The sequence below is a fragment of the Lissotriton helveticus genome, chromosome 1_1 (genome assembly GCF_964261635.1).
Source record: "Lissotriton helveticus chromosome 1_1, aLisHel1.1, whole genome shotgun sequence".
In the NCBI taxonomy this organism is placed as follows: Eukaryota; Metazoa; Chordata; class Amphibia; order Caudata; family Salamandridae; genus Lissotriton; species Lissotriton helveticus.
Genome location: NC_136057.1, coordinates 1,605,251,062 through 1,605,264,522, shown reverse-complemented (window position 1 = coordinate 1,605,264,522; position 13,461 = coordinate 1,605,251,062). Strand labels below are relative to the sequence as shown.

Genomic DNA, 13,461 nt, shown 5'->3' with positions numbered 1-13,461 from the left:
GAAATCTGTGGGTGAAACCCCCCGGAGCTGTTTGCAGAATCTATCATTTAGACTGGAAAGGCAGCTCCCATCGCTGGTGGACTTATTAGGCGACTTGTAATGAGCGATTTTGAGATGCAATTCTGATCCATATGCTGAAAATAAACTACCAGTTCTACATGTAATCTACTCTTGCATTGGTTTCATGATTGTTGCAAAAGTTTGTTCTTTTTCAGGCAAGTAATATTTTTTTTTATATATAAAATTCTAATGTTTGATACCACGCTTTGGTTACCTTTTGCGAAATAAAGTTACATTTTTGCCATAGTTTGCATAATGCCTTCCAGTTTGTAGGTGTTAACTTTTTCTCGAGGCCAACATTCACTCTCTTTACTCCCCTCAAATCTCCACTAACAAACTGTTGGTGGAATCTTTTTTTGGCACCCTTATCGAGTACAAAACTGCTAGCGCTGAGTAATCTTTCTATTGTATTGTAATTGCATTTATATAGCGCTTATTACCTCTGACGAGGCGTCAAAGTGCTTTTTCAGGGAGTAGCACGCTACTCCGGGACCCATAGAGGATTAGTGTTGAATTATTATAGTGAAACATGCAAGTACATTTTAAGTGGTGGATAGGTTAGTCAGTTAATTGGATTTGGAATGATAGCAGAAGGATAGAGGACAAAGGTTTGTATTTATATAGCGCACGCTATTCAGGAAGCCTACAAAGGATTAGTGGTGAATTAATATGGTGAAATATGAAGTAATTTCAGTGGTGGATATTAGTCAGTTACTTGGAGTGAGATGGTTAGCAGAGGGATAAAAGGGGAAGAAAGATTTGCATTCATATAGCACTTGTTACCCCTGATGGGTATTGAAGCGCTTTTCTGGCGAGTAGCACGCCACTCCAGAACCCATAAAGGATTACTGTTGAAAATTAGTATAGTAAAAAAATATGAAGTAATTTGAGCAGTGGACATGTTATTCCGTTATTTGGGTAGTATATTACTATAGTTTAATATGGAATTTGAGAAGTGAACATGTTAGTCTGTTAATTTTGATTGAAAAGGATAGTGAGGGATAAAAGAGTGAAGGATTTTTTTTTAGGTCTTAGCAGTAGGAGGAGGCTTTTGGGTGAGTAAAAAGGAGTTTTGGAGGGGAGGACTCAGAGGGGAGAGTTTAGAAAGGTTTGTTTTAGGGGATCGGTATAGTTAAAGAGGTGTCAGAAGATGCAAGGAGGGGTAGAGTAGGAGAGAGTCTAGAAAGGGTTATTTTGGCAATCATAGTGGTATGGGGTTTAGGATAAATAAGAGAGTGGATGTAGAGGATATATTGATAGATGAATAGGATGAGAGATAGGGTAGTGCATTGGAAGGAGTAGTAGAAGAAGTTTGAGATGAGTCAGAAGGTTGGGCTAGAAGATGTATTGAGTGAAGTTTAGGCTGAGAAATAGGGTAGTGCATTAGAAATGCTAAATTTGAAGAAAGTGATAAATATATAGATCCATAATTACATTGAAAGTATATAGATACATAAAGGAGGTAAGTATATGTAGATGAAAGATATTGATAGAGGCACAGGATTGGAAATAGGGTAGTGCATTGGATATGCTTTTTCAGGAGAAAAGTAACAGACACACAGATCCAAGTACTTGGAAGGTACATAGATGCACAATGGAAGTATGTACATGTATACCAAAGATGATTTTTATTTATTTATTTATTTTTCTCTCATCTACATAATTATTTTACATGTTTATACAAAGTAATACACAAAGATAGGTACATATCTATTGTGAAAAAAATGCTTGTATACAGAGGGAGATGCTGTAAATTTCTGTTTGTGTATGGTGCTTATGTGGGGAAGAGCCAAATCTTGAGTCGTTTTCTGAAGATAAGGCGGTTGTCGGTGGACCTTATGTTGGGGGGTAAAGAGTTCCAATGTTTGGCTGCTTAAACAGAGAAGAATGTGCCAGCCATGTTTCTTTTCTTGTATGATGGGCTTTTGAGGCGAGATGCTCCTTTAGTGCGGAGGTTCCTTTGTTGAATGTGTTTGGTGATTTTATTCCTGATGAAGAGTGGTCCCATTCCGTGTATTGCTTTGTGGGTGATACAAAGCAGCTTGAACGTGGATCTTCTGTCAATCGGTAAGCAATGCAGGGCTTTCAAAGCAGGGGAGATGTGGTCTCGCGGGTTGATATGCAAGAGTAGTCTGGCAGCCGAGTTCTGAATCCGTTGTAGTATTTTCATCGTTAAAGGTGATCCGTGGTAGAAGCTATTGGCGTAATCGAGTTTGGACAGAAGAAGGGAGATGGTAGCTTGGACCTTATGTGGAAAATTTGTCACAGCGTTTTTATAGTAGCAAAGCTTGATCTTGCTAGTTTATCCACTTGGGCATTCATCGACAGCTTGGAGTCCATGGTCATTCCGAGGTTTCTTACTTCCTTTGATACTTTAGGCAGTGATCCCAGTTCATCAGGCCATGCGGCAAGCGGGTTGTAATGTTTCTAATCACCACACGTAAGTATTTCAGTTTTTGAAGCATTCAATTTGAGATCGCTCCAGGTCATCCACTGATCCACGGCTCTGAGACAGCTGAAAAGTGGTGATTTTCCAATATCTTTGGTGCATTCCAGTTGAAGGAGTATTTGCGTGTCATCTGCATAGTTATAGCACGTAAGGTGAGATTTATTGATTAGTACTGGTAATGACTTCATGTAGATGTTGAAAAGCATGGGCTAGATGATAGAACCTTGAGGGACCCCTGCTTTTGTGGAGAACGGTTTGGACGAGAAAGGCGGAGTATGGATGACATTAGTTCTGTTTCAGAGGTAGGACGCGATCCAGTCTAGAGCAGTTCCCTCAGTGCCGGCTTCATAGAGTCTTTGTTTCAGAGTGTCATGGTAAACCGTGTCAAAGGCAGCTGAGAGGTCCAAGAGGAGTAGCCCAGCAACCCGTTGCGGTCAACTGTATTCTTTAGGTCATCCCAGATGGCAAGGAGGGCAGATTCAGTGCCTCTTCCCGGACGGAATCCTGTTTGGAAGTCTGAAAGTATGTAATTCTCTTCAATGAATTGTGACATCTGGGCGAACGCTGCTCTTTCTATCAGTTTTCCCAGGAACGGTCCATTTGTAATGGGTCTGAAGTTGTCAGGGTTCAGCGGGTTCACGTTTGTTTTCTTCAGTAAAGGGCGTATATTTGACTTTTTGAGTTCTTCTGGAAATATTCCAGTAGTTAAGGAATCGTTGATGATTCTTCTTACTGGAGTCATTACTTTTTGTCTTGGGAAGAGACAGCACTAGTCTGTCTCCATACCACTTCCTGGACTCTGCTCACTGCAATCTGGGGCACAGGTAGGCTGCAACTCACAAGATGGAGGAGAATGATTTGGGGTGCACCCAGCAAGGCCTTAAGGGGCCTGGGCAGGTTTGAGAGGAGGGCTCAGACTTGCCTGGTAGCTGAATAGCCAATGGTCTGCTGGACTGGGGGTGGGGGCAGGGTAGCTGCTTCTCCTGTTCAGAATCTCCTAGGAGACACACAGGCTTAATCCACACTTTGGACTGCAGCAGGTAAGGGCCTCACTAACTTGAAATCTAACAATACTGTTTGAATAAAACGTTACTCCCTCTGCTGGCCAAAATACGAAGTGCACAGGCCCTAGTAAACAGTTTAAACAGCTCACAGAAGCACCCTCTGATGTAGAAAATCCCTGTTGCTGGGGGGGCGGGGGGGCAGGGGGGCTGGTTTCATGGCTTGTGAACACAAAATGGTGGCTGGGAGTGCACTGTTTTAACATACAGGTCTTAGCTCAGAGCAAAGGAGAAATTTGGAGGGAAAACAGAATTGTCACCAAGGAATGAGTGGGACAAACTACAGAGGTTGGACTGCAAATCCCACAATTCAACACGCTAAATGGAGGCAATCATGAGCAGGAAAAAACACAAGTTTAAAACACAACACAGGTGATCAAATATGCAATTACAGTCCGGCTAAAACTACAATTTTTAACCCTAACAACCACAGGCAAAGACCGTAAAAACAGAAAGTGAAAATCGTTTTTTAAACAACTTTTTGTCTTGGGAAGAGACAGCACTAGTCTGTCTCCTTACCACTTCCTGGGCTCTGCTCATTGCAATCTGGGGCACAGGTAGGCTGCAACTCACAAGATGGAGGAGAATGATTTGGGGTGCACCCAGCAAGGCCTTAAAGGGCCTGGGAACGTGTGAGAGGAGGGCTCAGACTTGCCTGGTAGCTGAATAGCCAATGGTCTGCTGGCCTGGGAGCGGGGGCTGGGCAGCTGCATCTCCTGTTCAGAATCTCCTAGGAGACAGACAGGCTCAAACCACACTTTGGACTGCAGCAGGAAAGGGCCTCACTAACTTGAAATCTAACAATACTGTTTGAATAAAACTTTACTCCCTCTGCTGGCCAAAAAACGAAGTGCACAGGCCCTAGTAAACCCAGTTTAAAAAGGTCACAGAAGCACCCTCTGATGTAGAAAATCCCTGTTGCTGGGGAACATGGAAAGCAGTTCTTTTCAATTATAGATCACTGATTTGTAAAAGCTGTCTCACTTGCTTCTCGGGGTTAATGATGTACATTTGTGCTTTCAAGACCCAGCCTGTAAAGCACCATTTTTTTTCCTACAGTAGTGTAGCCTTTACTTACACTACCATACTCGTTTGAATTCTTCAAGTTTTAGCACCCTGGGGTGGCCTCTTTGGCATGTGTGCACGTTTAAAATGTTCCAAATCAGACAAACATTCAAAATTCATTACTAGTTCAAACCTGGCAAGATTCTGCTGCTTTTTGGGAGGTAATATAAGATTATTGTGCAATTTTGGGTCTAGTACTTCAAAGTTTAGCAAGTTAAGCAAGTATTTTTTTTTTGTTTGCTGTTTTGAGATTTCGAGAGAACTTTCAAGGACATTTTCCCTATCTTAAGATTTTTTTGGGGCTGAATATATAACGATTACAAGAACAAGTGCACTATGTCCATGCCACAGAAGATTCTGACAGGCTGTTGCTAACCAGTTTGAATTTGTCAAACCCATGACAGAAACAGTGATTTGCTATTTGACTTTCGAGACAACAGTTGTATTGGCTGCTTGGCTTCAGACCACCGTCCAAGCTCTCACTGTCTCTCTTGTTTCTTCTGCATGCTTCTCGCAATAGACCAGACTCCGACGCCGACCCGCTTCCTGAAGAACTGCGAGGAGGTGGGGCTGTTCAATGAGCTGGCGGGCTCCTTCGATACAGAGTTCAAGAAAGGAATCGATGACGAGGAGGGGAAAAAGGCAAGAGGCTGCGTCGGCAGCTTCCACACTCTAAATGCAAGGCTGGCTTTACTTTTCCTTTATTAACCGAGCTCTGCTTAAAGCTTTTTTAACGCCAACATTGTGCTGTCAAAAATAGTGAATAGTTCATGTTTGACTTGGGGTGAGGGTGGTGAGTGTCTACTTACAATGTTGACTACTTTACAGTTGCTGATTGGGAGGTCGGTGGAGAGGGTTCTAAATTTACTCAATATGGTTTCCCCACAAATGAGAAATATAGACTGTAACGATAACTTGTTTGACAGTATTTTGTTTGCCATGCAATGTGTATGGGTTGTAATGAAAAATGTCCTAGCTATCATAACAAAAAGGTGTCAATTCTATTAAGGACATGGAGGTGAAAATTCTCTGTGGAGACCAGAGGCAAGGATTATGCATTTCTCTTTTCGCTTTATTCAAACAGCAGCCATTTGCCAAGTTAAGACAAAAAACTACTATTCCCATAAAACCTTAAGAACCGCATCATAGTTCATACAAAGCAATAATCAATGAACAAAGAGTCCAAGCAACAGCCAATGAGAGCCCACGGACGTCGCAGTGTATCCTTCATTTATGTCCCTACTTCCTCTTTCTTTGCTGCTCGCAGCCGAGTTAAGTGCTTTCTTTTTACCGCTGGGTTTTTCAGGATGTTTTACTTGGTCATTTGTTTTTTCTTTAGGGACATTACGGCTGTGTTGCTGGTTTTGTACTGAGCATTTAACGTTGCCTCCTGCAGCATAACAGGACGTGTTACCGCACTGTCTTCCCTTCATGCCATGCATATGTGTGTGGCTCCGCGGTTCGCACCTCTGCCCGCTTGGTGGCGCCGGTCCTCAGCGCTCCCTGTGACGTGCGGTTCTTTTTCCCTCAACTAAATAGGTCTGAGAGCGCCCATCACAGTCTAGAGCCTTCTCGCCTGTTGAGTGACGCCCTGGTGTATCCGCACTGTAGTTTCAGCCCGGTTGGCCCATACAGCGTTTCACAAGCCCCATGCAGGGTCCCTTGCCTCAGCCTATTAAGGCCTAGTGCAATTCTTTGAGACCCCTCCTCCCAGCCATATTTTCTCCCCCTGTATCTTTCTATTGCACCAGGGGAGTGGTGTCTCTAGGCTCAGACCCACCACAGTGAAACTCCGCCCACTCTAATTTGTTGGCTATTCCTCAGCCCTACCATTGCAGTTTAGCCCTGCATAGCCTTCTAAACGCTTTTTAGGTCTCGGCTGTCAAAAGCAGCGCGCATGCCCTGCTCTCGGCATCCGAGAGCTTCTTGAAATCGATCCAGATTCCGAAGCTCTCGGAGGCGGAGTTGAAGCCCTACCCATCTTTTCAATTGGCTAGCGTCAGCTTCCATGCACAACGCTGGCTTTTGAGGCTTCTTAGTCCCTCCTTGTTGCCGTCATGCCTCCTTTTGGCCACGCCCACCGGGATTTGATCTTTTACCGGCGGCGTGACACACTTTTTTCTTCTCACTTCGGCTTTGGCAAAGTCAGCTGCATGTTTATTTTCGCATCGCGCTTTCACTTAAAGTGAAAGCGCGATGCGAACGTAAACACACGGCTGACTTTTTAGAGCTGCAGCCGAGTACGTATTTTTTTGTTTTGTGTTTTGTTTGTATGCTGTTTCTTTTGTTTTCGTACATGTTTCCTCAGCCTATTGTGGAAGAAAGGCATTCCTTCCACCATGGCTGCATTATTTCCTGTGAGGAAGCCGTAATCACAGAGCACCGCTCAGCACGCAGAAGCTGTGATAGAGCTGTGTTTTCTTGGCAGAAAGGAGAAGTGTCACCTGCAACTAACATTTCACATCCTTTAAAGCGCAGTGCGTGTCCGCAGCACAGACGTGCCCTGCGCGTTCCTCCTTCCTGTCCTCGCGCGATGGCGCTTCCGTTCTTCACAGCAGCTGTCTCTCTCGGTAAGTGCCACGCGCAGCGCCCCCTCCGCTCTTGGTTTATTCAAAGCTCGACGGTGCCCGAGTTACCAAGATAAATCTGAACTTTGCTGGAGGTTTTCTTCATAGTTTTCTTAGGAGTTTTCCGCCGTACTGTACCTTGAGGCAGAAGGATGTCAAGAAGTGACATAAATGTTTTTTTTAAAAACTATTACACATATGAATGCCCTAGCAATTACCACTCTAACCCTGTGTTCGTGAAGGATAATTTACTGATAATAAAGCTTAGTGTGTATGCTTACAATGTACTTGGCTGTCAGAGCGTGATTCATTGGGTCCGTCAAATGCCTTATATTTAAAATGTGAATACTGCACAAAAACATGAACTGCGGAGTGTTAAGTGTACTGTTGAAGGTTACATAGCGCATGAAATCTAGCCTATCCAGGGCTTATTGGGGGGCTCCGGACTGAGCAAGTGATTTTTAGTTTTTTTTTTTTCCATGTTTTTCTTATTTTAGACATTGATTTTTGTTCAATAATGGCTTATTTTCCGTTTTTTCTGCAGAACAGGAATTCCGATTACGGTGTGTTTAGACCCCTCCTCAACTGAGCCACAGAGTCCACTCTGCTGTAGGCCATGTACTAAGATAACACCTCCAGCCCACCTGCAATCTGACTCATGACCACGAGAAGTCCGAGCAAGAAGCATTTTCCGTCGGTGGCAACAGCTTCCTCCATTGCTTTTCCCCACGCCAACCACCCTCTGTTCAGTAACGCCTTATGATGAGTCTACCCTTCGACCTGTGCCTTTGGTGCACCTGGTCCACACCGCCTTGTTTCCTTTCTTATCCGCCGCCTTCACCCTCCGGAAACTCCTTGCACAGCTTACGACCCGCAGAAAGCTGAGCCTGGTCTCTGGGTGAACTGTGACTTGCGTGTGCTGTAACCAACCTTTGTCTGTCCCAGACTCCTGCGCCATTCAATCCAGTCTTAATCTTTCCTTTTGTGGGGGGTGCACATGACGCCAAAACACTTGAATAAATGAGTTTGTTATGCACCAGCCCAACTCCATTATCCTCAGCTATTTCCTCTAGGAAACCTTCATGATAAAATCCCATTCCAACCCTCCCGTTTACATCCAGCTGGACAAAGCGAAGTGGTGCACTTAAAACAGTAATTTACAAAAGACAAATCACATGTCTCCCTTGTTGGCAATAACAAAAGGAGCCCGAATGCCAAAGCCACATTTCTGCCGTGGTCGCCGAGGCCGCTATGCTGGCTCTATTGCTGGTACATAGGTCCCCAAACCCCGCCAGGGTGCCTTAACCCTAGAAAAGGTTGGTATTTGTAAATGTGTAGGAGCGTCCATTCTTCTGCCATGGGAAGGAACGCAGAATGGACGTTGCTGCTCTGTCTTCATGTGCCTCGAAGACATCTCACCTGCTACAGTACAGAGCAAGTCCTTACAAGTTACTTGAGATGTACCGTCTGAGTTACAATTCCCCAGTTCTTGCGGGGCCTTTCTAGAGGAGAGACACGACCACATGTCAGCCCACCTGACTGCTATTCAGGCAGCCTGGGCATCAACCGGCTCCGCACGACATGGCGAGCACCTGGAAACTCCTGGGCTGCAAGGCAGACGTGAACCCTGTGAAAGGATTGCAGCGGGTTTGCTTTACAGTAAACTATTGGGGAGATACCCTGAAAGCTGTGGCTGTCTGGGCGCTGTCTGGGAACCTAAACAGCACGACATTGTATCAGAAATTCCTGGGCATATATGAACCTTGTAAACGGTTCGCCTTACAGTAAACTATTGGGGGCATACCCTGGAAGCTGCAGTCCCTCACATTGTGTATGGCAGTTATTCTTTAGATAATCAGTTGAAATGCAACTCGACTGAGTACTGGGTGGTTTCACCCCTCCTTCCCAACTCCTCCCAAGATGCACCACTCACTCCAAGCAAGTGTTGAGACTGCTTTGAGTCCAGCCCTTCTCTCCTCCAGATTCTGAAAGACCGCAGACCCTAAGACAGCCAAGTGGCTGAGCCACGACCTTTGACACTCTCTTCGGGTGCAAGACCCAGCGAGTACAGCGGACTCTGGATTTTTGAGGACTGACAGAAAAGAAATCTGGGCCAGGCCCGCAGAGGATGTTTCCAAGCTTCTGGCTGCACTTGATCTGGGAGTGCGGCACTGGACTATCCGCTGGATCCGTGGGTACGGAGGCCGCCGTCTGTGTTGCTGGGGGTTTCTCAGCTGGCATCCATGTCTTTGCACATGTCCCCGTGTTTGGTGTATTGTTGCGTGATCTAGACCCCTTTAATCCAGAGCAAGAGAGAACAAGCATTGGCATAGCCTATCAGTCTCGCCTTTGGGACCTTATAAGTGTTTAGCCCTGCAACAGTTGATGTTGTTGGAACCAAGGATATTGTGCTGGATGACTAAACACTTATAAGGTCCCAAAGGCGAGACCTATTGGCTATGCCAAAGCACTATGGGTAGAGGAAATTTAAGCTGAGAAAAGGCAACTTTGTTTTATGTGTAGCTCGCACATCTGCCTAAATCAGGAGGGTTTCCCTGTATACTCTAAATGTGGTCCAATGAGCTCATGATAGATTTCTTAAACATATATGTAAGGGCTTAAGATCTGATGCCACTTTCTGTGATGCCACTTTCTGTGATGCCACTTTCTGTGATGCCACTTTCTGTGATGCCACTTTCTGTGATGCCACTTTCTGTGATGCCACTTTCTGTGATGCCACTTCCTGTGATGCCACTTCCTGTGATGCCACTTCCTGTGATGCCACTTCCTGTGATGTCATGCACAGTGATTTCACTTGCATACTGATTAACTAGGTTAGTCCCACCACTCCTTATTTTAGGTTGGCCCTGGACCTATTGCATTGCCAATAGGTCTCGCTTTGTTTGGTCAGAGCTATTGGCTTTGCCAATGTGTTTAAGGTATGTTGTTAAGCAAGATCAGCTGACCCCTGACTGTAATTGGGGAGTTGAGAGGTGGTTACACTCCGTTAATTTACAGTTGCAAAGAAAAATAAGCATTGAAAAAGCAACAGGTCTCACCTTTTGTTAAGTTGAAGCCATTTGCTTTGCTAATGGTATTGTATAGCAAAGCAAATGGCTTTAACTTAATAAAAGGCGAGACCTTATGCATTTTTAATGCTTGTTTCTACTGACATGGAGGTATTTGACGACACGCATGGGGAGGGCGATCCCCTTGCTTACCTACCTTTTGATGATTGATGACTTCTGTGAGGCGGTTGACGCTTCTATCTGTCGGGCAGTGGCTAAGGCTATGGTTCCTATGGAGGAACGCCTCTCGCAAAAGATCGCGCTTGCATGTGCAAAAATAGGGAACGTAGTCCCTCTGGTCACTGAACCCCTGGGTCCTGCCCCGGATGAGACCCCGGCTAAGCACCCCCGCCAAGAAGGGGTGAATCACGAGGCTTTTGAGCCTCTGAAACATGCAGTTTTGAATCAGGATGTTTCACCTGCCACCACAGACAAAGCCCCTTGCCCCAGCTTGGACCCCCCCACCACCCTTCCTCCCCCCCATATTCCTGATAACCCTCAGGGGTACACTAACGATGACCGAGGCCCATCACACCCCTGGCTCCTCGCTTCTACACCTCCCCCAACCTCCTGACAAGCCCAGCCTAGCCCCTGGGTTGGACCTCCTGGACACTGATGCTATCATTCACTTGAGGCCGGCAGAACGGCCCCCCGCAGACAAGTTGGTAGTTTATGTGGCAACGAGAAGTCGTAAGCCCCTTGAGAAAGTGGCACGCAGCTGACTCAGGGCAGAGTGCTCTCGCCCCTCCCTAGAGGGTTACGGTCTCCTTAACCCCCAAGCTGGACCCTCAATAGCTACCTTTTTGGCCAAATTTATGAAAGACCCTAGAAAAGGCACCACCCGTTCCTGGCGACCATGCCAGGACAAATTGCTTGACACCCTGGGCCCCCTGACGAAGATGTTCGACATGGCAGAGGACGCTAAGTCTTCTGGCTAAGTAATTTCCCCTGACATTCTATCTGGCTGGGCTCAACGAGCCATCATATTTCTTGGCAATGCCAATTGTGATTTGTCAGCATAGCACCAGCGCTCATTCCTCATCAAGGTGGATCCCAAGTTGGAAGATCTGGCAGTTTCAGAGGCTTGGGCGGTTGCCCAAATGGGGATCTTAAGAAAGCCATTTATAAAGGAGCTTGGCAAATTAGTGAACACATTTACATCGTTAGATAAGGCCCAATCTGCCATCAAACGGGTTTATCGCAGGGCCCGGCGAGGCAGGGGCCGCCCATCCGACCATTCAGTCTCTCAATACCCCAGAGTCAAGCCTCCAGGCACAACGTCTCCCAGGATAACTCCCACTATGCCATATTCTTCCCAACCAGAGGCCAACCCTTCAAAGGCAGAGGCAAGGGATTCAACAAAGCTTCCACCTCCGACAGTGTTATTCCTTCTTCCACTCTGAGGGTAGGGGGTCAGTTGGCGGGTTTCGTACACACATGCCTTTCTATTACGTCAGACGCATGGGTCTTACAAACCATTCAAGGGTTCCTCATAGAGTTCTACTGCTCCCCATAACAAAAGGCCCCAGAAACACCCATTCATTTTTTCCCAGACAAAGCGGCCTTGATAGAGACAGAGGTTTCTTACCTCCTACACAAAGGGGCCATCCAGCCTACGGTGCCTCACCCGTGGTGTTTCAATAGCAATATCTTTTTGGTCGACAAAGCCGATGAGGATCAGCCGGTTATCAACCTTTGCGAGTTCAACAAATGGCTCGTATACCGCCATTTCAAGATGTAGGGCTTTCACTTCCTCCGCAACCTCCTCAGGCCTTCCAATTGTATAGTAAGGCTGGACCTCAAGGATGCCTATTTGGCGATCCCGATTTATTTCCCCATATCAACGGTTTCTTAATTTCTGTTGGGTGCAACAGGTGTACGTGTTTTCCACTCTGCCCTTTGGGCTGTCCTCGGCCCGTGGATTTTTATGAAGGTCCTAAAGCCGGCAGTAGAGTACATCAGGTTCCATGGCGTGTGAGGCTCCTTGTCTACTTGGACGATATCCTCCTATTATGGCAGTGCCCACTTCAGCTGTCGCTCCACCTCCAGTTAGCCATTTTCTTGCAACAGGATCTGGGCTTTGTAATCAATGACAATAAATACTTCATAACTCCCTCTTAATCGGGGCGTGGTTTGGACGGCAGCGGTAATGACTGCCTAAACCCGTCGCTCGGCGCACAAGAGAGCAGTTTAGGCCACAATTGGGAGAAATACTGCGAGTTGGCTGAAGAGGAAACCGCCTCGCACCCCTTCTTGATATGTAGAACGTTCTGCGACCAACTTTTTCATGAATTACTAACCCAGAAGACATTGACCCGCAACGTGAAGTACGGGACACGGACCTCGGCTGGAAGTTCCAAAATGGCGGCAGGAAATGTGAGCAATAGGAACTAAGTATCTCAGAGCGACTCAAAGCTTCACTCCACTGCGAGGCTTGCATAGTGCTTGCATAGGGCATAGTGCAGAGCCCACCCGACATCTCTAAAATGGCGGCGCCACCCGTACCACACTGGCTCCTCTAAGGCGACGGCGACAGGACGATGTTACACGACCCCGCCACCACAATTACATACAGCAATACTTACAACCAGGTGGGTGCCCCAAAAGTAGTCCTCAACCCTTCTGCGCCACGAAAGCCCTTTCTCTTGGATCAGGTCCTCCGCTCACTATGCGCTGTGCCGAGATCTGAAAGTGCCTGTTGCGGGCTGTTGCTCTGTTCCCCTCCCGTCGCGCACATCAAACAACACAACCTCGCAACCACTTACGGCGGTGAACTTTAGATCGCATAGTCCACTCTCGTACCTGCCCATCACATCTCTGTATGCTGAATGCTGATTGCTGGTCGCTCTTGTATACTAATTGATGTATGCTGCCTCAAATACCTCAAATGCTGAAAGCTGAATGCTGCCTCAAATGGCGGACGCCAACACCAGAATCTCATGAAAGGTGAAACTTTGGCGGAATAAGGGCCTCCTAAAACCTACAACTCTGTTCCATTACTGTTCCTCTTCTGTCGCTGTTGGCGCTGTTGTCACGAAGCCAGACTCTCTTGGAACTATTGGCTCTGCGTCCATTACTGCAACTGCTGAAGATACAAGCAGCACTATCACCTAGCCAGATCCAGCTATCGAACGTGAAGGCCTCCACTCCTGGAGACCCTGGTGTGCCCTGGTGAGCCCTGAGTCCTCTAG

General features: G+C 46.4%; 1 protein-coding gene across 5 annotated transcripts in view; it reads left to right on the top strand.

Moving 5' to 3' along the window:
* LOC144829111 (cyclic AMP-dependent transcription factor ATF-7-like) overlaps nt 1-13,461 on the top strand; it is a 741,502-nt gene that overhangs the window by 420,953 nt on the left and 307,088 nt on the right. For all 5 annotated transcript variants that reach the window (XM_078687923.1, XM_078687948.1, XM_078687956.1 and 2 more), the window contains exon 4: nt 5,156-5,313. In XM_078687923.1, the coding sequence (XP_078544049.1) occupies nt 5,156-5,313 (158 nt within the window). The remainder of the gene's footprint in view (nt 1-5,155; nt 5,314-13,461) is intronic.